The sequence below is a fragment of the Gopherus evgoodei genome, chromosome 9 (genome assembly GCF_007399415.2).
Source record: "Gopherus evgoodei ecotype Sinaloan lineage chromosome 9, rGopEvg1_v1.p, whole genome shotgun sequence".
Classification (NCBI taxonomy): domain Eukaryota; kingdom Metazoa; phylum Chordata; order Testudines; family Testudinidae; genus Gopherus; species Gopherus evgoodei.
Genome location: NC_044330.1, coordinates 26,219,582 through 26,243,372, shown reverse-complemented (window position 1 = coordinate 26,243,372; position 23,791 = coordinate 26,219,582). Strand labels below are relative to the sequence as shown.

At 45.6% G+C, this 23,791-nt stretch overlaps 1 protein-coding gene across 2 annotated transcripts in view; it reads right to left on the bottom strand.

The window, feature by feature from the left end:
• Window positions 1-8,987: 8,987 nt before the first annotated feature.
• The window catches only part of DHX36 (DEAH-box helicase 36), a 45,083-nt gene continuing 30,279 nt past the window's right edge, over window positions 8,988-23,791 (bottom strand). For both annotated transcript variants that reach the window (XM_030574875.1, XM_030574876.1), the window contains 3 exons: window positions 23,595-23,715; window positions 15,744-15,896; window positions 8,988-12,601 (listed from right to left, as the gene is read on the bottom strand). In XM_030574875.1, the coding sequence (XP_030430735.1) occupies window positions 12,416-12,601; window positions 15,744-15,896; window positions 23,595-23,715 (460 nt within the window). In that variant the 3' untranslated portion in view covers window positions 8,988-12,415. The remainder of the gene's footprint in view (window positions 12,602-15,743; window positions 15,897-23,594; window positions 23,716-23,791) is intronic.

The window sequence follows — 23,791 nt, the reverse complement described above, 5'->3', positions numbered from 1 at the left end:
GGCCCGGCCCCACACGGGCAAAGAGGCGGGAAAGACGCGAGGGCTGCTCAGGCGACTGCTCCTTGCGCGGGCGGCGGCAGCTTGGTCCCAACACCGGGGCGGAGGGTACCGCCCACCCCACCCCTATCCAGCCAGGTGCCGCGGAGAGCCAGGGGCTGTCGGCAGAGCGGTCCTTAGGATTTATGGGGCCCTATGCAGTATTATTAAACTGGTGCCCCTATGCCGGATGGCAGCCCAAGCTCACAGCCTGGTGAGGGAGGGGGAGGAGGGACTTGACAGCAAAGGATAATGAGATGCCCAGCCTGCCTCATGGTGGCGGAGAGTCACAGTTCCCCGCAGAGACTTCCATGCACTCCCCCTCATGCAGAATGGACATGAAGAAAGTACCTAATTAAAAGCACTAAAATTTGGGAATAAAAAATGTCAGTCACAGGTTTTTTGATATGGCCTGAAGTTTGTCAGAGATTTATTTGCAAAAACTTCATAGTAAGGGTGAGTCAGCTGTCCTGCTGAATACAACATTACATATAATGGAATACATGATGCAGCTCTTCTCTGTTTTACATTTTCTTCATCAGTATTTCTAAATTGAATTTATATTTTAAATGTACTCAAATCTGAAGCCAGCATTCCAGATTACTACATATTTAACTCACTGAAACAAAGACATTCTTTTAAATTAATCAGAGAGGTTTAGTGTGTTCATAACAATCTTCATTGCTTTTAGAAAAAGGGAACAGTAATTTACTTTGTGTGATCTCCACAACAAGAGACATGGTTATGAAATTTCACCAACTTTAAAAAAATATGTTTCCAAAGATTTTCGGTATAACAAGGCTTTTGTCTTACTAAGATACTGATTTTGCTGGAGGGTTCTTTTAAAACTAGTTTGTCGAATAGTCAGAAGTAAAGAAAGGGAACTCTTTGTCCAGCTATCTGGAAGGGAAGGACTGTTGTCCCTTTAAGGGCTCTCTTTAGTGGGGAGTGGGGGGAGAGGTGGTGAAGGGATGGACAGAAAGGACAGGAAGACTTGGAAGCACTTTTTTTTTAACTATAGTAATTAAAATGTGCATTTTAGATAAGGGAGGTCTTTTGAAGGATTTATTTAAAAAACTCTGTGTGAAGATCCACACATTTAAGGCTAAAGATGATTGTGCATCTAAAACTCTATGCAAGCATTTTTTAGAAATGTGATCTTATAATCTTCACCAGCTCACTAATTAAATATTTTTAAAGCAAATTTTAAACTAAGGTCCTGTAGACTGACATGTTCTGTGTAAATATTACATTAATGCACAACTGTTTTTGTCAGTAAAGTCAGAAACTGACAGTATAAAAATTTATCTGGGCATAGGCTTTCGTGGACATCTGATGAAATAGGTTCTAGTCCATGAAAGCTTATGCCCAAATAATTTGTTAGTCTTTGAGGTGACCACAAGGACTCGTCCTTGTTTTTGCTGATACAGACTAACAGGACTACCACTCTGAAACCTGTCAGTATATACCTTGGGGTTGGCAAATGCCTGTTAAATGGCTTTATTACCCCTTGAATGTCTCTTTAACAGTTTCGAGGTTGTGCTAATAGGTCTGGCAGGCTGGAGGTTTTTTCACTTTTAACTACTAGATTCCCTCCCAAGGAAGACTCACCAGGCTAGAGCAGCCATCTGTGGGATCCTGCAGGAAGGGTCAGAACAGGGATAGGAAAACAAGGGGGTGGACGCTAAGACCCAGTGGTGCCCCAAATTTTCAGGTGCCTTACGCAGCTGCCTATGCCTAAGGACGGCCCTGGCTGTCTGGCTCGCTCACCGCAGCCAGCCCGCGCCCCGCTCAGGCCAGAGCGGCCCCGCCCTGGCTGCGGGAGCGGCAGTAACGCTCGTTGAGCGCCCGTGTGTTAATCCCGCCCGTCCCAGCGCCTTGCCCCGTCGCTGGGCTGGATGCGGAGTGCGCGGCATAACGGGAGAGTCCCAGCCCCAAGGCTGGGGCTAGAGCCTGTTGACCCCTCCCCCCCCTGCTCTGCTCCCCGCGCGGGAGCTCAGGCCGGCTGGGTTTTAGCGCGCTGCCTTAGGGACATTAAAAAGGTCGGGGGCGGGTGAAGACACTAAAGCAACTCGTCCCGTGCCCTCGGGAGCAGTCTTGGGGGCTCTTGGGTTTTTTTTTGTTAACTGACCCGCTTCCAGCCTGTCTCGTGCCCCGGTAGCTCAGCGGATTGAGCCCAGCTACTGGAGATGGAAGATCCTGAACTACAGCTTATTGTGCTGACAGACCCGCCTTCACTTCTACACCGGCAGCATACTCCTTGTTTCCTAGCACTAAAGCTCTTTCACTGTTACAGCATCTGGGAGCCTTTTGTGCTGTACAAAGTTAAGAGTGCTTACGCTTACAGATCAGAGACGATGCTACAGGGGTGGTAGTATTGTAGTTTGACGTACACACTAGAGGTAAGCCTGGCTCTGCCTATCACACTGCACAAGACATTTTCACAATCACAAGAGTTTTGTTTGCCTGATAGCCCTTTGAAAAACACTTAAAAACCTGAGACTGTAAACTCTATGGGGGTGAATAGCAAACGCAGCGTACGGGAACAAGGGTTCAAACCAAGACCAGGAATGACAACATAAAGATTCTATAACTAAAAAGTGTTTTAAGGAAGGCTATGAAGGACTGTTGGTAGATGAGCAATGAACGTCTGTTCCAAGAATATAGGGTATCGTCACAGAAAGCACATTGCTGAGAATGGGAGCAAGTAAAAAGAAAAACCTCACAGTGTGACAGGTTCAGTCCCCTGCCCCCTACACACGCACACACATCTGAGCCCATTTCCCCTGGCAGCATGGGGCATGCTGCAAACACAGGCCCGGGTCTGAACCACATTCCCCAAAGCAGCAGACCTAATTGAAAATGGCTTAGACATCCAGCTCCTAATGGACCCCAAATGAATCCATTTTACTCTGTATTAAGCTTATACAGGGTAAACGCATAAATTGGCCACCTGCTATAACCCTGATAGAGAGATAGGCACAGCTGTTTGCTCCATCAGGTATTAGTCAGAGTTAATTACTAAACAAAAGTGATTTCGTTAAGTTTAACAGGTAGGATTTAAGTGGTTCCAAGTAATAACAGACCAAAGTAAGTTACCAAGCAAAACATGCACATCTAAGCCTAATACACTGGAAGCAGAGTCAGGATGAGCTCTTCCCTGACATCTGGTGGTGAATTGTGGAAAAGAACTTCAGGACTGATCTTGTTTGCATAGGCACACCCACCCTGCATAGCATGTGCCCACAGCAGCCCAAAATGGTCACTTTGGCAGCTGTGGGCTCCCCAGTTTCTCTGTTATTGGGGCAGGAGGAATAAAGTGCTGTTACCCTGATAATGTGAATCAAGGACAATGACAACATTTATGACAGAGGAGGGTCTCGCCATCACTGAAGTAGCACTCGCTAGACAAGGGATATGGGTTCCAAATTGCAGTGAAGTCAGATAAGCTGGGATGGGTAAGTATTTGTAGTTGGTGGTGTGGGTTTTTTTGGTGAGTCTAAAGCACCAATGGTATCTGTTTTTCTTTTTGCTGTGAAATGTCAGGGCTACATTTGATTTTATTAGGAATTTAGTTATGGGCTATTGAGCTGAATTTACTTATGGTGCACCACCACTAGGGCTTCTCTACTATAAGCTGAAATCACTGAAGAGCTAAAGTTACTGAGTGCTGTGTTGTCTAGTGAGGGAGCCTGAAGCTATATTGCTAAGCAGTTAGTGGAATGGGATAGCTGGAGCAGCTCATGGGACAGCTGGTGGAGTCGAGCAGTTTGCAGAGATGGCTGGAGGAGTGGAGCAGTTCATGGTGAAGGCAGAAGCAGAACTCCATGGAGAGGTAGGGCAGTCTGCCTCAGATCACGTAAGGTGCCCCTTAACACCCTGCACACACACACGCTCACACTTACTTTTCCCCTGGGGGGCGTAAAACTCTGCAGATAAACTTTTGACGTCTAGGGCTGCACTGACCCGGGACAGAGACTTTTGGGTTGGGGGACTTTAGGTTGCTGGACTCAAGAACCAAAGGGAAAGGACATGGCCCAGTTTGCTGGGGTTGGTCTTCGCTCTTGGTTTGGTCTAGGAACTCTAGTTATGGTGTTTTCTCAATTTAATGCTGATGTCATTGATCTCATGTTATTAAACAGTTTGTCATATACCGAGACTATGCTTGCAAGAGGGGAAGTATTGCCTCTTTGGGATAGCTCAGTGGTCTGAGCATTGGCCTGCTAAACCCAGCGTTGTGAGTTCAATCTTTGAGGGGGCCATTTGGGGATTGGTCCTGCTTTGAGCAGGGGGGTTAAACTAGACCCTCTCATGAGGTCCCTTCCAACCCTCATCTTCTATGATTCAAGGCACCCAGGTGTGGGTGTAAGATTGTCCCTGGTCACCGGATGGAGACTCAAGTTGGTTTTGCATTATGGTGTTGGAAGAGGACCCCCTATGTACTGAATCCAACCCTTGCTGCTATCAACTCAGCCTGGCAGAAGGGTTACAACATAAAAAAAAAACTGCTTACAGCTAAAATATCACCCTCAGATATTCCAATAAGCTTCTTTCACAGACTAGACTCTTTCCTCGTCTGGACCCAATCCTTTCCTTGATACAGTTCTTGTTAGCTCCAGCTCAGGTGATAGCTAGAGAATTTCTAATGACTAGAACTTCCTTTGTTCTGTTCCATACCCTTATATAGTTTTGGCATAAGATAGGAATCTTTTGTTTCTCTGGGTCTCCACCCTCCTTCTAAATGGAAAAGCAGTAGGTGATATAAGAATGATACCTTTATACAAAGAGGATGACCACACTCAGTAGATTATAAGCTTTGTAATGATATCTTACAAGAGACCATTTGCATGAAGCATATTCCAGTTACATTATATTTACACTCAGCATATTTCCATAAAATCATATGGAGTGCTATGTCACACAAAAGTAGCAAGGATAAAATGTAGTGAGATGACACATAGGAAGAATTGTAGGTTGAGCACAATAGTAAAGAACCTTGAAAGGCATTGCATGAAGGAAAAGTCTGCATCATCTTCCTTCATCACTAGTGTCTGCTATCTTCAGAAGCATAGGATTAGTCAGAGGTATTTTTTAAAAAATATCAAAATTTTTTAAACTGATTCAGGACCATAAATGGTGTAGTGTAGCAGTTTATAACAATTATAATGCCTCATTCATGTACAGTACTTTTCGCTTGTTGTTTTTCATTTTCTTACATTGTACTCATGTAATGAGCCTTCTACTGAATGAAACCATGAATCTAGCAAACAAAAACAGACTTTAAACAGCTTAGCTACAGAGATATTCTGAAAATGTTTCAAATGCTTTAAAGTGAAAGTGCACCTTTTTACGCAGTAGATCTGTAGTTTGGCCTTTATATTTTAAGGTGTGATGTCACCATGTGTGAGCTAATACATAGTAATTAATATGTTTAAGTTAATGAAACTCAATAAGGTAGCAATTCCATCAAATAGCATGCCAAATAATGAAGTCTGGCTCAGCAGGAATGGCAAGCCTTAGTGAAAGTCATCAGGAAGCCCAGATTAAGAAGTTCATTAGTAAAGGTAAACATCTATGGAAGTAGGTTTCTGGAATATTAGAACAGTGGCTATTGCAACAACAGACGGGCAGCTGAAGAAAAAAAGACACATGGAATCTTAGAATCCTATCAGCAAATGAATATCCATGGCCAAGACTTGAGAAAAAGCAATTCAGAAATTAAAATAAAGCCATAATATATTTGGGGAGGCAAGATAACTACCACTCAAAGGGTCTACTACTAAATGACTTCCAAACCAGAGAAATCACTTATAGACTCAGAGCCAACTGCTCCAAAGTAGGTTTCAAACACTGTGTATGGACATCACAATTCTACATTACACACCAATGATGAGATCAACAGTGAGATCCATTCTGTATTTGCCTATGAATTCTGACAATATTCTCAATCATGCCATCTGCTTAGTATTGGGGACCTTCAGTGCCAAGGCTGGGGATAACAGAGAAAAAGGAATGAACAAGACTAGCCTTGGTTCCCAAAATAAGAGAAGTTAAAGCCTGGTGTCAAGGCTGATTCCCCATTCTGGCATTTTGAGTGCAGAAGGTGGGGCCCCCAAAGATTCTAAAAAATTTATACTGGCCACTCCAGGCTGGTATTAAACTCCCAAGGTTACAGCTTTTCTCTGAGCTTGGATCGGTAGATGTTGCCACCACCCAAGTGCAAAAAAACCCCTTTTTTGGCTCAGAAAGGCACACTTGGGAATTCCTTCCTATGGGGTACCCTCAAGTCCTTACAGCCCCCTCCCGCTCCCAGGGAAGAGCAAAGAAAAACAAAGAAAATCAGCTGTTGCCACCAGCTAATTCAACAACATGTGCACAAACCTCTTAGGACATGCAAAAAAGGTAAATTTTATTAAAAACAAAGAATACATCTGAAATTTAGGCTATTGCTAGATTTAATAAGAGCAAATATAATAAATTAAGCATCAAGAATGATTTTCTTGAGGTTAATTGTTACAAGCAAAACAAAAGCATTTAGGGGTTAGAACAGAGGAATCCACGAGCCTTACAGAAATAAAAAAAGATATAAACCTAAATCGCATCTTCCTAGACATTTCCTGATCTACTTACATATTTGGGGTTTCAAATGAGTAGTTTCTAGGTATGATTGAATGATTTTTCATATCTAGCCCAAGTTCTTACAGCATAGTTTCAGCCCTGTCCCTGCTCTATGGGAGAACAACCCAAACAGACAAAAGGGGAGTCCTGTTTTAATTTTAAAAAGTTCTAGCCCTTCCATTGGCTCTTTTAGTCAGCTGCCCACTCCCTTCCTTTTACCTATGGACTTTTTAACCCTTTACAGGTAAATCAAGTAGAGAACAGCCACTAATAGGGATTTTATAGCTAACTGGGTGGCTGGGTGTCCATAAAAGGGAGCTACCTCCCTTTCATTTATCACAACTGGTATAACTGTGCCTGCCGGCCATCAGGCCTCATAATTAGTGGAACACTAATTTTCACATAAAAATACTTATTAAGTAACTTGGAATTCACCAGATGAAGGCACTAGGAATCAGGCTAACCATGGTACTGGAAGGAAATTTAGATCAACTCTCCACAAGGTCAGAGCATATATTTGCAGGCACCACAATCTGCATGTGGAAAGACTGATGATCAAACTTGAGAAAAAACAAACCAATCCAAAAAGCACCCAGAAAATTATCAGCAAATGACAGACTAGACATTAGAGCAGCCATTTCAAACTGAATCAAAGAACAGATTTCAAGTACTACAAAATTTAAAGATCTACACTATGGGGCTAAGTTGACCTAAGTTATGCAACTCTAGCCACATGCCTAATGTAGCTGGAGTCGACAAACCTCAGGACTTATTGTCATGTCCACACCATGCTGGGTCAATGGGAGAAACTCTCCCATCAACTTATCTAATGCTTCTCATTCCGGTGGAGTATCAGAGTTGACGGGAGAATGATCGGTGGTTAATTTAGCAGGTCTTTACTAGACCCGTTAAAATCGACCCCCAGTGGATCGATCGCCATTTGTCGCTCTCCTGCTAAGTGGAGACAAGCCCTTAGATCTACCATAAAAAGTCAACACTGATGTGTCATGGTCCTTTCTGTTTGACACTATCGTAGATACCACAACTGTAGTAAGCCCTGGTTTACATTGAGTGAGGGGGAGAGAAATCAATGTTACACAGCTTCAGCTACGTGAATAACGTAACTGAAGTTGACGTACTTAGATTGACTTATTATGATGTCTTCACTGCGGTGAGACGACTGCTGCCGCTTCCCCATCAACTCGACAGAAGAGAGAGCAGGGGTCGATTTATCATGTCTAGAGTACACGTGATAAAATCGATCCCTGCTGAATCTATTGCTGCCCGCCGATCTGGCGGGTAGTGTAGACATACCCTTAGTTTCCAGAGAAGCAAACCTGTAGTCTGAATAAGTGAGGACAGGTGAAACTATCTGAAAGAAAATAAAAACACCAAAGGAAATATCAACTCCTCAAAAAAATCAGCAGCAAAAGCTGTATAAAAACAAAGGACAGAGACGTGTGAGAAGAGACAAAAGGAAGATTGTGGCTAATATTGCCAAAGAAGTTGAAGCAGTTGCTGAATGAGGTGGCAGAAGAACAGTTTATCAGCCAGTAAGTTTCTATCTGGCAAGTTTATACCAGCTGGAGGACCTGGTTAGGGATAAACAAGGAAAGACCTGAACAGAAAAAGAACAAAGAATGATGGCAGTGCACTTTTCAGAGGTGCTAAACAGAACACTAAGAAACTGTTGACTGACAAAGAATGTTAACACCTAGAACCAGACACTGTAACATCTCATATAACGAACAAATGGAAGATGCAATAAAAGTTAAAACCTGGGACAACAGCTACGGGTGAAGACCAAGTCAGTCACCAAGGAAGTGGAAAGCTTGTGAGGAGACCACATATAAAAATCACTGAACTTTTCACAGTATACAACTGGAAAAAGCTTCCAGAACAATTGAAAAATAGCTTTATCGTCAAAATACCAAAGAAAGGTGACCTAAGTGACTGCAATAAGTGGTTAGGTATTACATTCCTTTTTAGTGATTGGCAAAGTCTTCTGCATCATCTTAAATAGGATAAAGAAAGCACTTGAGGGATAGCTGAGGCAAAAGCTAGATTTTGACCTGGGAGGTCATGGGCTGACCAGATTTTCATTTTAAGAATAATCACTGAAGAGCACATCAAGTGGCAAAAACCTTTCATCACACAGTTTAAAGAAAACATTTTACAGCCTCCATTGTGATTCACTTTGCAACATCTTGAAGTGTTATGGTATGCCAATAAAGACTCATCATTAAGGCTTTTTTAAAAAATCCAGATGCAGCTTGCAGTTAAAGCAAACACAGACGTAAGCAAATAGTTTAACATACAAGGATGCACTGTCCTGTTTGGTATTACCATTGACTTTATTATGAGAAATAGACTAGACAGAAACAATACAGGCATCACATAACTTAACAGTAGACTAGGAGATTTTGATTTTGCTGACAACGTAGCTCTAAGTGACAGGTCAACCAACATACAAGCAAATAGCAAAAAACACTCCTGTATTGCAAAATATGAAATTATGAAAAAGAAAATTAACAAGAATTTCAGTAACTGTCCACTCAAACAGTACGTTAGAAGGCAAAGGAAAGCAATTCGTACACCTTGGCAGTCACATGCAAGTCCATGGGGATATCCAGAAGGAAAGAATGTCACAACTTGGCAAGATGACAGCTGAATTCACATGATTAAACAAGATTTGGTCATCAAAATCTACAGTTTAAAGACAAAACATATTTTATTTCTACTTTAACATATGGATGTGAAAACTAGAAATACACCAAAGGCATGGACAGATGTCAAATTCCTTGAGAAGATAGTAGATATGAAAAGGAATGAATGTATAACAAATGCTAAGATTCACCAGGAAGTTCAACAACTGATCTCCAAAGTTATCTAGAAAAGATAGAAATATCTAGCATGTGTTAAGAATATAACCACAGGGTCTGCCATGGCAGGCATGCCATTGGTGGAATATGTGAATGGGTCCAGTTGAAAGAATCCCTCCAGTGAACAGTGCTTCAAGGGAAACTATATGAGATTTAACAGAGGACATGCAAAGCGTAGCACTGGTTGAAATTTTTGACAAAAAAACCTGTCTAAAAATGCTGATTAGTCAAAACAGAAATTTTGTGGAAAAGTGTCAGTTTGGAAGAACTTGCATCAGGGAAAATTCTCAGGTCCAGCGTGGAAATTCTGGTGAAAGCCAGAGAGAGGCTGCAGACTAGCCCATAGCTGAGTGGTTAGGGTACTCATGTGGGATGTGAAACACCCCGCTTCAAGTCCCTCCTCCGTGTTAGGCAGAACAGGGATTTGAAAGTGTCTCACACATCCTAGGTGAGGGCCCTAGTTACTGAGGTCTCTTGTGATTTTCACAAAAATAAAAAAATTAAAAGAAGTTCTCATTTTTGTTCCAAGAGAAAGAAAACAGTTTCCAACAAACTTTGAATTTTTTTGTGAAACAGAATCTTTTGTTTGCCCTAGCAAAATGCAACCCAGAGTAGGCAGGAATGGCTGAGAATGTGGGAAAGAGTTAGATTCAGAAATTCATCAAGCAATTTAAGATTTTAAAATATGTTTGTGGTATATATTAGTGTGTACCATCTCAGTGAATAACTGATTCAGTGTACAATACATTGAAATGTACATCTGACCAAGTAAAATGAAATGGCAATTTTAACGTAAATCAAATGCATGGGAAAACAGTAATTCAGATATAAGAATAATGCTACATGCAAACCTTCAAAGTAGGGATTTTTTTCATCTTACATTCTCAGCTATACTAGTGGAACAGCCTAGAAATACTTGCAGAATGCTACATTCAGCAAGTGACATTGGATGCAACTTGAGTAGATTACAGAGAAAGTAGTAAATGGGGGAAAAAATAGGTTTTGTGCATTTGTTCATAAACACTGAATTTCCACATTGTACAATTTATGTGGCTGGAGACTGATGCTCTCTCTCTATTTGTAGTCGAGGAATACAATCAGAATACCATGCTGTTCTTTAAATCTTGCAATGAATGCATTAGCTTTCAAACAAGTTTCCAGTTGGCCAGGAGCTAAAGAATTTTTTTCTAAACATAAAGACCACTGACCTGGAAACCAAATGCCACTGTGCATGTGGGATGAAACAAAACTAGTGGCCAGAAGAATCCACCATGTATTCCCCAAAGCAGAGCAGCTCTTGATACTCTTAAAAGTAGGATTTAGTGGATACCTGGGCTGGGAACGTATATATTTGTTTTATCTGGATCTGTAACTTATTTTCCTAGTGTTGCATTTTTCTAATGGATCAGTAAGTAGAGAACTTCAAACTCCCACATCTCTCCTTGAAGTTTTAACCACCAGCACAAACCTGCAGGGAGAGGCACTTGAGGTTGAGCACCAGTGTTGTTATGAGAGGAGGGAAGCTGGCAGGGCATTCTCTGCAGTTCCCTCCTTCCACTGGTCTGTGGGCCCAGTTTATCAACCTTCAGGGAGTGTTCCAAGCAGCAGAGGGGTGATTTGTGAGATTGAGTAGTGAGAGCAGACACTCTCCTTTCCCCTCCACCTACCCCTTTTTTTAAGTCTTCCTTGTGTATCTATTGTGGCGAGCTAATTGTTGTAATGCATACTTTTTAATGGATGTCAGGGCACCTGGAGTTTAATATGAGCACTTTTTATATGTAGTGTAAGTGGAAAGAGTAAGGCTTCCAATAAGTTAGATTTCTTTCATGATGGCAACAATACAAAAAGCTAGACATGTTTATCTGTCATGTTAGAGTTAATGCAAATCCTTACATTTCACTAGGTAAGGATATGTTGTCTAGGATTTGCATTTTTAAAAAATAAACTGAGACTAAAGACTGATACACTGTTTTAGGTCAATTTTCTTCAAGGTAAGGCTTGGAATTCTCTAACCCAACATGTGAGGATGTGCTAAATCCTAAAGAAGGCAAATATGTCATCACTTAAGGGAGGATTCACAAAAGGAATTTCAAATAGCATATTGCATTCAAACATGATACACAACTAGTAATATAACAAGTGTAGTTTTAGCAAAAAAAAAGTTTACTCTATTTTCTAAAGGAAAATTTAGAATGTAACTAATCCTGCACAGCTTATTCCTGCCATGATTTTTATCTATGATAAGGCACTGCCTTACTCTGAAATTTCAGCCAATACTGATCACTGGGTACAAAAAGGAAAAGCAAGAGTGATGGAATAACTGGGATCAAGATTATTTTGATTTTTACCCACTGTACACTTTAACAGCTGCTTTGCCTAGAAATTGAACGTAGTTTATATTTAAATATGAAAATAGTTACTTTCAGTTGAAAGTTTTGAAAGAAAGATGCTGCTTGGTTTGAACCCCTTTTGACAACTACTATACCTGATTACTTTCCCTCAAAAAACCTTAATGCGACATTTTCCATGGACAGCAGGACATCTGATGAATTAGATAGTACAATATAAACACTATTTTGAATTTTACAGACCTTTTCCTTGAAAGAGTTACAGTTATAAAGAAGCCAAGTATAGACAGGACAAAATAAACCACATACACTAATGGACACCAACAGCATTGCACTGTCATATTTAAAAAGCTGCATTAAACATTGGATGCCATGCATCTACAGCCATTATAAACTACTGAAATTAACTGCTCTTCAATACGAGTGGAATTACTGAGTTGCCCTAAAAAGTCTTTCATCTAGCTAGACAAAAAGCTATAAAATAAAAAGGAAACTAGTGAAGTGTCATCTTCTCAAACACCAACATAAGTGTCAACTGTAACGTTCATTCTGAAATCGAGAGGCATAGTTTCTGGGACTTTCATTCTCCTGTGTTGTGATTAGGTCTATAATGGCTGTCAGCACTGCAGTGTCCCTGGATTTAGTGTCATTCCAGTCCACAGGGTGTGGGTTTTCAATTTTTTCTTGTAGAAGGTCATCCAGTTCTCCTCTTAAATCCTGTAATAAGAAAGTTTATTGGAATAAAAATAGATACAAGCTAGAAAATTATAGTTTAACACTACTATGTGAGTTATTAAAAATCATGTGGACCCTCAGGTGTACAAGTATCTTTCATCCTGCTATAAATAGTCATCATACCCCTCATGACAGCCATAATATTCAACTAATTTCATTGTCACTTAAAAGATAAAAGCTGTTTTTAAAGTAAGCAAAGAAACAAGGTGGGTGAGGTAATATCTTTTATTGGATCAACTTCTGTAGGTGAAAGAGAGACAAGCTTTTGAGATTACACAGAGCTCTTGTTCAGGTTTTTCAGGAAGAACTGACTTAAAGAAGAGCTCTGTGTAAGCTCAAAAGCTTGTCTCTCTTTTCAACAGAAGCTGGTCCAATACAAAATATTACCTTACCCACCTTCTCGCTGTCTAGTATCCTGGGACCCACATGGTTACAACAAAACTGCATAGAACAATTGTAAGTAATTAGCAGGTTTGTTCTTTAATAATGGACTACCAGGTGATGTTTCTGAACTACGTCCTCTTTAGAGAAGTATAACTATATGTGCATCTCTGAATATCTTTTTTTACTGGCCAGTAAAAGGCCAGTATTTCCATTAATTCCCACTATTTTCAAGGTTAAGAATTCAATCAACTTAATAAATTGTGATTTTTCTTTTTCTATAGTTACAAGTAATCTGCCACATTAGGACTGAAATACTGAATAAAAAAAATATTCACCTCCACTCACTTTACTTTGTGCATTTGTCAGCATTTTGTATCTAATTTCAGCATTCCCCTCTTTAGACAACTCCACCCTATTTGCATGAGGTTCCTCCACACCCGCCATGAGTGAGAAATTTAAAAAAACCCACAGGAAAAAAAAAAAAAAGTGATTGGAAAAACTAAAGTGACAGGAAAACTCAAGGGTAGACATGATAAAATAATTCTAAAAGGTTCTAAATCTTTAACCATTAGGGTTAGAGATTAATACCTTTTACCATTGGAAACCAGATTAATAGATTTTAAGGCCAGGTGTGATCATTTTGATCATATAGTATAACCTGCATAACACAGACCATAGGACTTCCCTGAGATAATTCCTGTTTGAATTAGAGCTTTTTTTTTAGAAAGATATCCAATCTTAATTTTGAAAAGTTTCCAGTGATCCATCCCAACCCTTGTTAAATTGTTACAATGGTTACTCACTCTCACTGTTAAAAAACTGCACCTGTATTCTAGACTGATTTGTCTATCCTTCACCTTCTGGCCACTGGATCATGTTATATCATTGCCCCCATGTTGGAGGTGTGGGCTCTGGGGTGGGGCTGGGGATGAGGAGTTTGGGGTGTAGGAGTGTACTCTGGGCTGGGACTGAGAGGTTTGGAGGGGGGTCAGGGCTGAGGTGAAGGTTCCAGCTGGGGGTGCGGGCTCTGCGGAGGGCCTGAGAGATTTGGGGTGCAGGAGGGTGCTTCGTGTTGGGATTGAAGGGTTTGGAGAGCAGGAGGGGGATTAGGGCTGGAGCAGGGGGTTGGAACATGGGGAGAGGCTCAGGGGTGCAGGTTCTGAATGGTGCTTACCCAGCTCCTAGGCATGGAGAGGCCCGTGACCCTTGGAGCGGGGCCATGCTGCAGCTTCCGGGAGCCGCGTGGTGCGGCCCCCGACCTGGTGCCCCAAATGGAGCGCCGGAGTGAGGCCAAGCTGTGTGGTGTGGTCCCTGACCTGGTACCCCAGAGGGAGCTCGCAGGCTGGCTTAAAACAGAGAGTATGCCCACTCCTGTGCTAGACTGAAGAGTGCTCTTATAAATTTCTGCTCTCCATGTAGGTATTTATAGACTGACTATGTCACCATTTAACCTTTTCCTTCATAAGCTAAATAGATTGAGCTCCTTAAGTCTCACAATAAGGCTTTTCAAAACCCTTCAATCATTCTTGTGGCTCTTCTCTTAACCCTCTCCAATTTCTCAATACTGTAGGGTCCACAAGTCAAGAAGTGGACACAGTATTCCACTAGCAGTTGCATCAGTGTCAAATACAGAGGGCAATATAATCTTTTTACTCTTACTTGAGATCCCTGTTTATATATCCAAGGATCTCATTAGCCCTTCTGGCCGCAGTTGGATCTCACATTAAGCTAATTATCCAACATGACTCCCAAGTCTTTTTCAGAGCCACTGATTCCCAGGATAGAGTCCCCCATCTTGTAGGTATGGCCTACCATTCTTTGTTTCTAGGTGTATGACATTACTTGAGCTCAGCTTATCAATGACCTGTCGTCTTCATTAGTTATTACTCCCCTAATCTGTGTATCATCTACAAGCTCTATCGGTAGTGATTTTATGTCCCCACCTTCCTCCCGATCACTGATAAAATTAAATAGTATAGAGCTGAGAACTGATTCCTGTCAGATCCCACCAGAAACAGCTGTTCTATGTAGAAACTAGGATTGTCAGCTTTTCACTCATTTATTAGCCCTGCAGGTCAGTTATGACAATTAAAATCATGAGAAACACTAGGTGGGTGAGAATATCTTTTGTTGGACCAACTTCTGTTGGTGGAAGAGGTCATTGTCTCTCATATCCTGGGACCAACACGGCAACAACCATATGATTTTGAGAGACAAGGTGGGTAAGGGAATATCCTTCTGTTGGTGGACAAGACAGTCACTATCAAGAACCAGTAGAACAAGACAGCTATGAATCCCATTAACAGCTTTCAAATGGGAAGAAAAAGTACTGACTTAAATTTAAGTGGACTTGGGAAGAAAAATGGTAATCAGAAGAATCTGATTTTTAAAATCAAATATACATGTGCATACTTAATAGAATTTAACCAATTTTTGGATATTTACATATTTTCTAAGACTACCTAGTTTTTATCCAATAGTAGTTCTTTATGGTTCTAAGAAACTCCTGTGTAAATAAGCTTTTAAAGAATTAACACAAAGCCTAGTTTTTTTAAAAACACAAAGTCAAATTAAAAAGGACTAGTTAGATAAAAGCTTCAAAACCTGATAAACTCCATATACTGATTTGTAAATAGTTATTCTGCAATCTGTTATTTGAAGGGCCCTTCTGTCTAAGCAAGTTGTTATTTTTGATATTACTATGAAAAGCTGCATAAAACAAAGGCAAATGGACTATCACCTTAACTAGATTTCCTATCCTTGCTGGAGACTCAAAGACAATCCAGTCATCCACTGCAATGGTATCCTGATCTTTATCCTTTTGGATGGAAATATCTCCTCCGAAGAACAAAAGACAGTATGGAGAGACCTCTGTACAATCATACAGGTAAATCTGTAACAAGTCAAAAAGTATTCAGTAACACTAAAAAGTATATTAATACATCCAAAATGACATTACTAGGTTGCTTAATACAAATAAAAAACATTACCTAAAATGATTTGTTAAAAGTTATTTCTGAATCAATAAATCAACTTAATTTCAATCATGTAGCGAATCACTAGTTCAAACACTTATTTTTTTATTAACGTGAAGAATCAAAAAGTGTTCATGAATGCTGACAATTTCCCTTAGCACAAAGATTTGTTGAAGTCTAACAAATTACTTACCCTCCTAGTTAAGGTAGTTGCACGGGAGTTCCAGTTAAAGCAAAAAAAAACAAACAAACAACCCTTTCCTTTCCAGATGCACTTAATGATATCAAGTGAAGGAACAATCTTGTTAGAAGCAGTTGTTTTACCACTGGACTTATCCAAAGGTATCATTACACAATGCACTACATTATAGATGCAGTGTGCTGAATCACGTCTCCACCCCAGGGAAAAGACGGTTACTCACCTTTGTAACTGTTGTTCTTCGAGATGTGTTGCTCATATCCATTCCAGTTAGGTGTACGCGCCGCGCGTGCACATTCGTCGGAAAACTTTTACCCTAGCCACTCAGTGGGCCGGCAGGTCGCCCCCTAGAGTGGCGCCACCATGGCGCTCCATATATACTCCTGCCGGCCCACCCGCTCCTCAGTTCCTTCTTGCCGGCTACTCCGACAGTGGGGAAGGAGGGCGGGTGCGGAATGGATATGAGCAACACATCTCGAAGAACAACAGTTACAAAGGTGAGTAACCGTCTTTTCTTCTTCGAGTGATTGCTCATATCCATTCCAGTTAGGTGAATCCCAAGCCTTACAAAGGCGGTGGGGTCGGAGTGAAATATGGCAGAATAAAACTGCCGAGCCAGAGGCTACAGCCTCCCTTGACTGCTGAACCAGGGCATACTGCGAAGCAAAGGTAAGGACCGAGGACCAATGGAGCTTCGCGACAGGTCTCGTGGGTAGAAACACGAGCCAGCAAGGCGGCAGATGAAGCCTGAGCCCTGGTAGAATGCACGGTGATGTGGCTTGGGGAAATATGAGCCAAATCAGAACAAGTGGGGATGTCCGCCATCACCCAAGATGAGATCCTCTGAGAGGAAAACAAGCAAGCCCTCCCTTTGGCCCGCTACCGGGGCAGAGCTGGGGCACCTTAGGAAATGATTCTGTCAGCACAAGATAATGCGAGCACTCCACAGATGTCCAAGGAGTGCAAAGGTTATGCCCATTGCGTTGAGCTGTGGGTAACATGAAAGGCCAAAACCCCTTAGGGAGGAAAGCCGGGTGCGGTCACCACTGCACCTTGTCTTTGTGGAACCTTCGTAAGAGCTCTGATCTCAGAGACCCGTCTGGCCAAGACTAGGTTGAGGCCCCAGGGCGGGGCTGGGCGGCGCACCCGAGGGTGCAAGCGCTCCAAGCCCTTGAGGGACCTCGAACCCATAGAGCGTGGGACACTGAACGTCCATCTTAGCCTGCTGGAAGGTAGGGACGGCTGCTGAGCGTATCCTCAGCGATGATACCGCCAGATCCTGCCGCTAAAGGCCAGAGGCAGGCCAGAAAGAGGGGATCGAGACCTCAGCAGGAGCAAGATCGAGCGTACTGCAGCTGTAAAGGAAACGCTTCCACCTGGCTCGGTACGTTGACCAGGTGGAAGGCTGCCTGTCACCCCAACTCAGGTACGCAGGAGCCACCGTGAGGCGAAGAGGCTGCAGGTCCGAGTGACGAAGCCTGTCATTGCCCTGAGTGATGAGGTCTGGGCTGACAGGCCGATCAACGTGGTATGTCAGTGCTGCCTGGACCACTCTGGAGTGATCATGATGACGCACGCTCCGCCCCTGCGGAATTTGAGCAGGACGTAACGAACCAGTGGGAACAGCGGGAAGGCATAATGCAGTTGGCCGTTCCACGGTATCAGGAATGCGTCCAAGATCGATTCCGAGGAGAGACCTTGGAAGGAGCAGGACACCTGGCATTTCCTGCACTCGCGGTGAGCGAACAGGTCTGTGTGAGGAACCATTTCCACTTCCGGAAAGCGGGACGCCTCACATGGGGCAGAGTGATGACTCGTAAGACAGGAAAGACCTGCTGAGTCAAAGAGATAAGACGTTCCGAACGCCTGGGAGAAAGGACGTCGCCAGCTCCATCGAGCGGGCCATGCAAAAGACCCGGAAATGGATGGCCTCCTGACAAAAAAGGGGGGAGGACTATGTCCCCCCTGAATGCTTATGAAGCACCTGGCCATTGTGTTGGCTGTAAACACCGAGATACAACGGCCTCGCATCTGCCGCTGGAACCCCTGGCACGCCAGGCGGACTACTCTGATTTTTGGGGCATTAATGAGGAATGCCAGCTCTCTAGAAGACCGAAGGCCTTAAGCTCGGAGGTGACCATGAGCACTCGAGCAGAGAGATGATGCGTCCGCCGTCAGGGGCAGTGAGGGCTGGGGCGGATGAAACCGCATCCTGTCCACACCAAGGAGGGGGTTAGCCACCACTCTAGGGAGCCTAAGGCGTTCGAGGGAACGGTGACTACCATGACCATTGGCTCCCTGTCCAAGCGGTACGCCGAGGTGGGCCAGACTTGGAGAGGACGGAGGCGGAGCTTGGCGTGTTTGGTTACAAACTTGCGGGCAACCATGGACCCAGGAGACTGAGACAAGAACGAGCTGAGGTCGTTGGGAAAGCCTTCCGACCTCAGATGATTGATGCCATCGCCTAAAACCGCAGTTGCGATAAGCAGGCTCCGGCTAGGTAGGAGACCAAGATAGCCCCTAGGAAGCCCAACCTCTGCGTGGGAACCAGAGTGGATTGCTCTATAGTAATCATCAGGCCTTGATCTGTGAATAAGACCGTGACGATGCCCACGGCTGAGTGGGTTGTGTGTCAGAGTCTCCTCGGATAAGCGAATCGTCCCAATACGGAAAAACGCATATCCGACATAGCTACGGTAGGCGGCGACTATGGCCGTAAACCGGGAGTATTCACCGCTGGCTATAAAGCGGAGGCATCTCCCATGCGGAGGGAAGATGGCATTGCAAAAGTACGCGTCCTTCCTATCCAGGGCGGCATAGTAGCCCCCCGGAGGCAAGGATGGAATAATGGTTCCCAGGGATACCATGCAGAACTTCAACCGTATCCCAAACCGGTTGAGTCCATGCAGGACCAGGAAGGTCTGACCTGTGGTCGAGTGGGGGACTAGGGCATAACGGGAGTAAAACCGCTAGCCCCTTTTGTCCGCTGAAGGGGGACAGGGCTGGAGCAATTTTAAGGTGGTACCTATGCTCCATCGTGCGCAGGACCCAGCGACTTAAAAGTAACTGGGGCCATGCCAGGAGAAAGCGGGATCAGGATCCCGTCCTGCGACTGGTACACCGCCCTCCGGTGAACCTTGGAAGGTCCGTCTTTGGTCCCAGTGGTAATTGCGAGGGACCTCGACTTTGGCTTTTTAGGGGGCCTGACGTTTGTCTGCGACCACCTTGGCCTTGCCGTTTTCCAGAGTTCTGCCTCTGGCTAGGCACAGAGTATGGCGGCTGGGGCCATAAAGGCCTGCGTTTGGTCGCAGGCGTATACATGCTGAGACGCATTAGGACCCTATTGTCCAGCAGGCTTTGCAGTCTGGGGCTGTCTCTGCCGCGAAGATGCCTTTACCAACAAAGGGTAAATCCTTTCCCCCGTCCTCCAAGACGGCAGCGAACTCTAGGTGGGAGGTTCGAGGGAGAAACTCCTCCACCCAGGTGCTATAAGTATCGCAGCTAAGCAAGGCTGGTTGCTTCGCACCCCAGAGGTGCAGGGCCCCTGCAGAGTACACCTTGCATTCGCCAAGGCTCTTTCCGCTTCGGGGCTGGCGCCCGCTGGCCATAATATCAGGATCGTGGTCCTGAGCATAAAATCCGCGCATATGGGGTGACACGGATGCGTGTCCGGACGGCCATGGAGGTACTAAAAGAGGGCACGGGCCGAGTCCCTGACTCACTCGGACCTTGCCCAACTCGGCACCGGGGACCGGCATCGGGAGGCGTATCGGTACCTGGAACGAGATCCAGACCCGCAACCAGAACGGTGTCGGGAGGTCGACCGAGATCTCGAGGCTCGGAGAAGAGCTACAGGAGTCAAGGTACCTGCCCCGGTGCCAGATGTCGGAACGGTGCCGATAGCGGGTCGGCGAACGGGACACCGACCGGTGCAGTGAGTGTGACCCGTACCGAGGAAAACAGTACCGGGACTGCCAGTGGTGTCCGGTGTGCCGACAGGACTTGGCGCGTCTGCGGGACCGTGATCATAGACGGTGCCGCTCTGCTGTACTGACAGGGGACAGTCCCTTGAAGAGACTGTATTACCCGTACCGGCGGTGCCCGGGTCAGGCAGCACTGACTCCGTCATGGCACTGAGAGCCCTCGCCGTTGGTAACATCTCCGGCGCGCAGGGAACAGCAGGCTCAACCACAGTGCGTACTGGGGAGCTGTCAGGCACCGGATTCGACGGCCCTCGTGGGGCCGGGATCCATGGTACCGAGGTCATCAGAGCTTCGGTAGGTGCCGGTGCCGGGAGAACCGAGTTAGATAAGCCGTCTGGCTGGGGTGCCGTCAGCACTGAAGCAGCGGGAGTAATACGCTCAACCACGGCGCGTGCCGGGGAGCCGTCGGACACCGGATTCTACGGCCCTTGCGGGACCGGGATCGACGGTGCCGAAGCAGGTGCCGGTGCCGGGCGATCCGACTTAGACTAGCCCTCTGGCCGCGGTGCCGTGGGCACGGAAGCAGCCGGAGAAGTAGCTCGACCACGGCGCGCGCCGGGGAGCTGTCAGGCACCGGATACTATGGCCCTTGCGGGACCGGGATCGACGGTGCCGACGTCATCGGTGCCGCAGCAGGTGTCGGTGCCGGGCGATCCGACGTAGACGAGCTCTGGCTGCGGTGCCGTTGGCACGGAAGCAGCCGGAGCAATACGCTCAACCACGGCGCGTGCCGGGGAGCCGTCAGGCACCGGATACTATGGCCCTTGCGGGACCGGGATCGACGGTGCCGACGTCATCGGTGCCGCAGCAGGTGTCGGTGCCGGGCGATCCAACGTAGACGAGCTCTGGCTGCGGTGCCGTTGGCACGGAAGCAGCCGGAGCAATACGCTCAACCACGGCGCGTGCCGGGGAGCCGTCAGGCACCGGATTCTACGGCCCGTGTGGGACCGGGATCGACGGTGCCGACGCCATCGGTGCCGCAGCAGGTGTCGGTGCCGGGCGATCCGACGTAGACGAGCCCTCAGGCTGCGGTGCCGTTGGCACGGAAGCAGCCGGAGCAAACGCTCAACCACGGCGCGTGCCGGGGAGCCGTCAGGCACCGGATTCCACGGCCCTTGTGGGACCGGGATCGACGGTGACGACGTCATCGGTGCCGTAGCAGGCGTCGGCGCCGGGCGATCCGACTAGACGAGCTCTCTGGCTGCGGTGCCGCTGGCACGGAAGCAGCAGGAGCAATACGCTCAACCACGGCGCGTGCCGGGGAGCCGTCAGGCACCGGATTCGACGGCCCTTATGGGACCGGGATCGACGGTGACGACGTCATCGGTGCCGTAGTAGGTGTCAGCGCATGGCGATCCGACTAGACGAGCTCTCTGGCTGCGGTGCCGCTGGCACGGAAGCAGCAGGAGCAATACGCTCAACCACGGCGCGTGCCGGGGAGCCGTCAGGCACCGGATTCTACGGCCCTCGTGGGACCGGGATCGACGGTGCCGACGTCGTCGGCGCCGGGCGAGCCATCTTAGACGAGCTGTCTAGCTGTGGTGCAGCTGACACAGAAGCAGCAGGAGCAGTAAGCTCTACCACGGCGCGAGCCGGGGAGCTGCCAGGCACCGGATTCCCTGGTCCTGGGGGACTGGAATCGACGGAGCCGAAGTCATCGGTGCCTCTGCAGGCCGGATAACGCAACTGAGGCGAGCTCTCTGGCTGCGATGCAGGTGGCACGGAAGTAGCGGGAGCAGGGGGCTCAACCACGGCGCGTGCCGGGGAGCCGCCAGGCACCAGCAGGAATCGTAGACTCTCTCGACCTCGGAAGAAGGGAACGGTGCCGAGTCGACATCGGTGCCGGCGACGGTCGGTGCCGGAAGGCCTTGGTGGTACCGGCGGGGTCCGGTGCCGAGGAGGCGCTTCTGCCCGCCGCTTGAACATCGCTCCGCGCCCAAGGTGGAGGGGCAAGTGAAAGTCCCGCACCTTTTTGTTCTCGGCTTAAAAGCCTTGCAAATGGGGCACTTATCTGTCAAGTGTGATTCTTCAAACAGGAGTCATGTAGATCTCTCTTCGGCCGCGGCTTCTGGTAAGCCGGGCCCCTTTTGAAAATCTGGTGAGCCATGCATGGCTCCGGCACTGGGCTCATGGAAGGGCTACTTCCTGAACCCCGCTAACTAAACTACCATGTTAGCAAAGGAAAAACGTATAACCATACAAATATATATATATAAAAGTGTTATAACTGCATAATTATATACGAGAAAACGAGTAGCTAGGGAAGTGGAGGTCAGCTAAGCCGCGCTCCACTGTTCCAACGACCGACACGGGCGGTAAGAAGGAACTGAGGAGCGGGTGGGCCGGCAGGAGTATATATGGAGCGCCATGGTGGCGCCACTCTAGGGGGCGACCTGCCGGCCCACTGAGTGGCTAGGGTAAAAGTTTTCCGACGAATGTGCACGCGCGGCACGTACACCTAACTGGAATGGATATGAGCAATCACTCGAAGAAGAACTGACAATCTGCAGGCATGTAAGTTCAGAGGAGTACCAAAAAAAAAATGGGCATATTACAGGCAGAATTCTACATGGCAAAGGTAGGCCCTTTGAAATTTCCCCTCAATCCTCAAGAAGCAAACAGAGGGAGACTGACAAACATTAAGTTTAAGACTGTTCCAGAAGAATGGGATGGCATCAGAGGCACAAATCTTAAAGTGGGGAAAGAGAGCCAAGGGGGCTGTCAAAAACAGAAATATGGGCAAAGCAAAGGGAAAATGAAGGAATGCAGAAGGAGATGTGGGAAAAGGAGTAGCAGGGGTTGGAAAGTTAGAATTTGGAGAGAAGCTAAAGAGCAGGAGGTGATTTGTCACACCAGCAGGAAAAGGCATCTCAGGAGCTGAGTTTTGGAGGGATTGAGAGGAGACAGATGGGCACAGAGGAAAGTACTAAGAGCAGAGATGGTCAGCAATATGAGGTTTGCAGCAGTCAAGCCAACCACCACCTATGGATTCACATTAGCTACCAACCTTCCTGAAGATTCAGGGGGTTTACCTTGTACAAGTACATGGCAGGTAGTAATTGCAGCTAATAAGGCTTTCTGGAGCGCAAATTAAAATATTTAAGATACTTAGCATTTCAATATGAAAAGATTTAAGAGTTGGCATCACACCAGATGGTAACCCACTTCTGCTTGAAAACACAAGATACTATTTTTTTAAGACAATGTTTTCGTAGTCAAGATACCAAGTAGTTGCAATTAATGAGCTAGTTATATACATTTATAAAATGCAATATTGGCTTGATTTTAACAAAAATTACCTGTCCACTTTATTATGTCAAATATTAAGTTGTACCAAATGCAAAATGCTGCTTTATGTTTTAAAAGTTTACTTATTTTAGTTTCAAAAATATATTAACATACAGATTCAGAAAGTAGTAAAAGTGTTCACTTACACTGCTAGTTCTCATCTTCAAATGATACACAAGCCAGTTATAATGGAATTCTGTCTCTTCCACGTTAACAGATTTAGGATGAATGTTAACTGTTCCATCTGTCTTGGTGCAAACTTTCACCCTTTATAAAAAAAGATTTTTGACAAGTTAGAGGTAAATAGATATTCACAGATTCTGAAAAAGGTACATCAGTATTT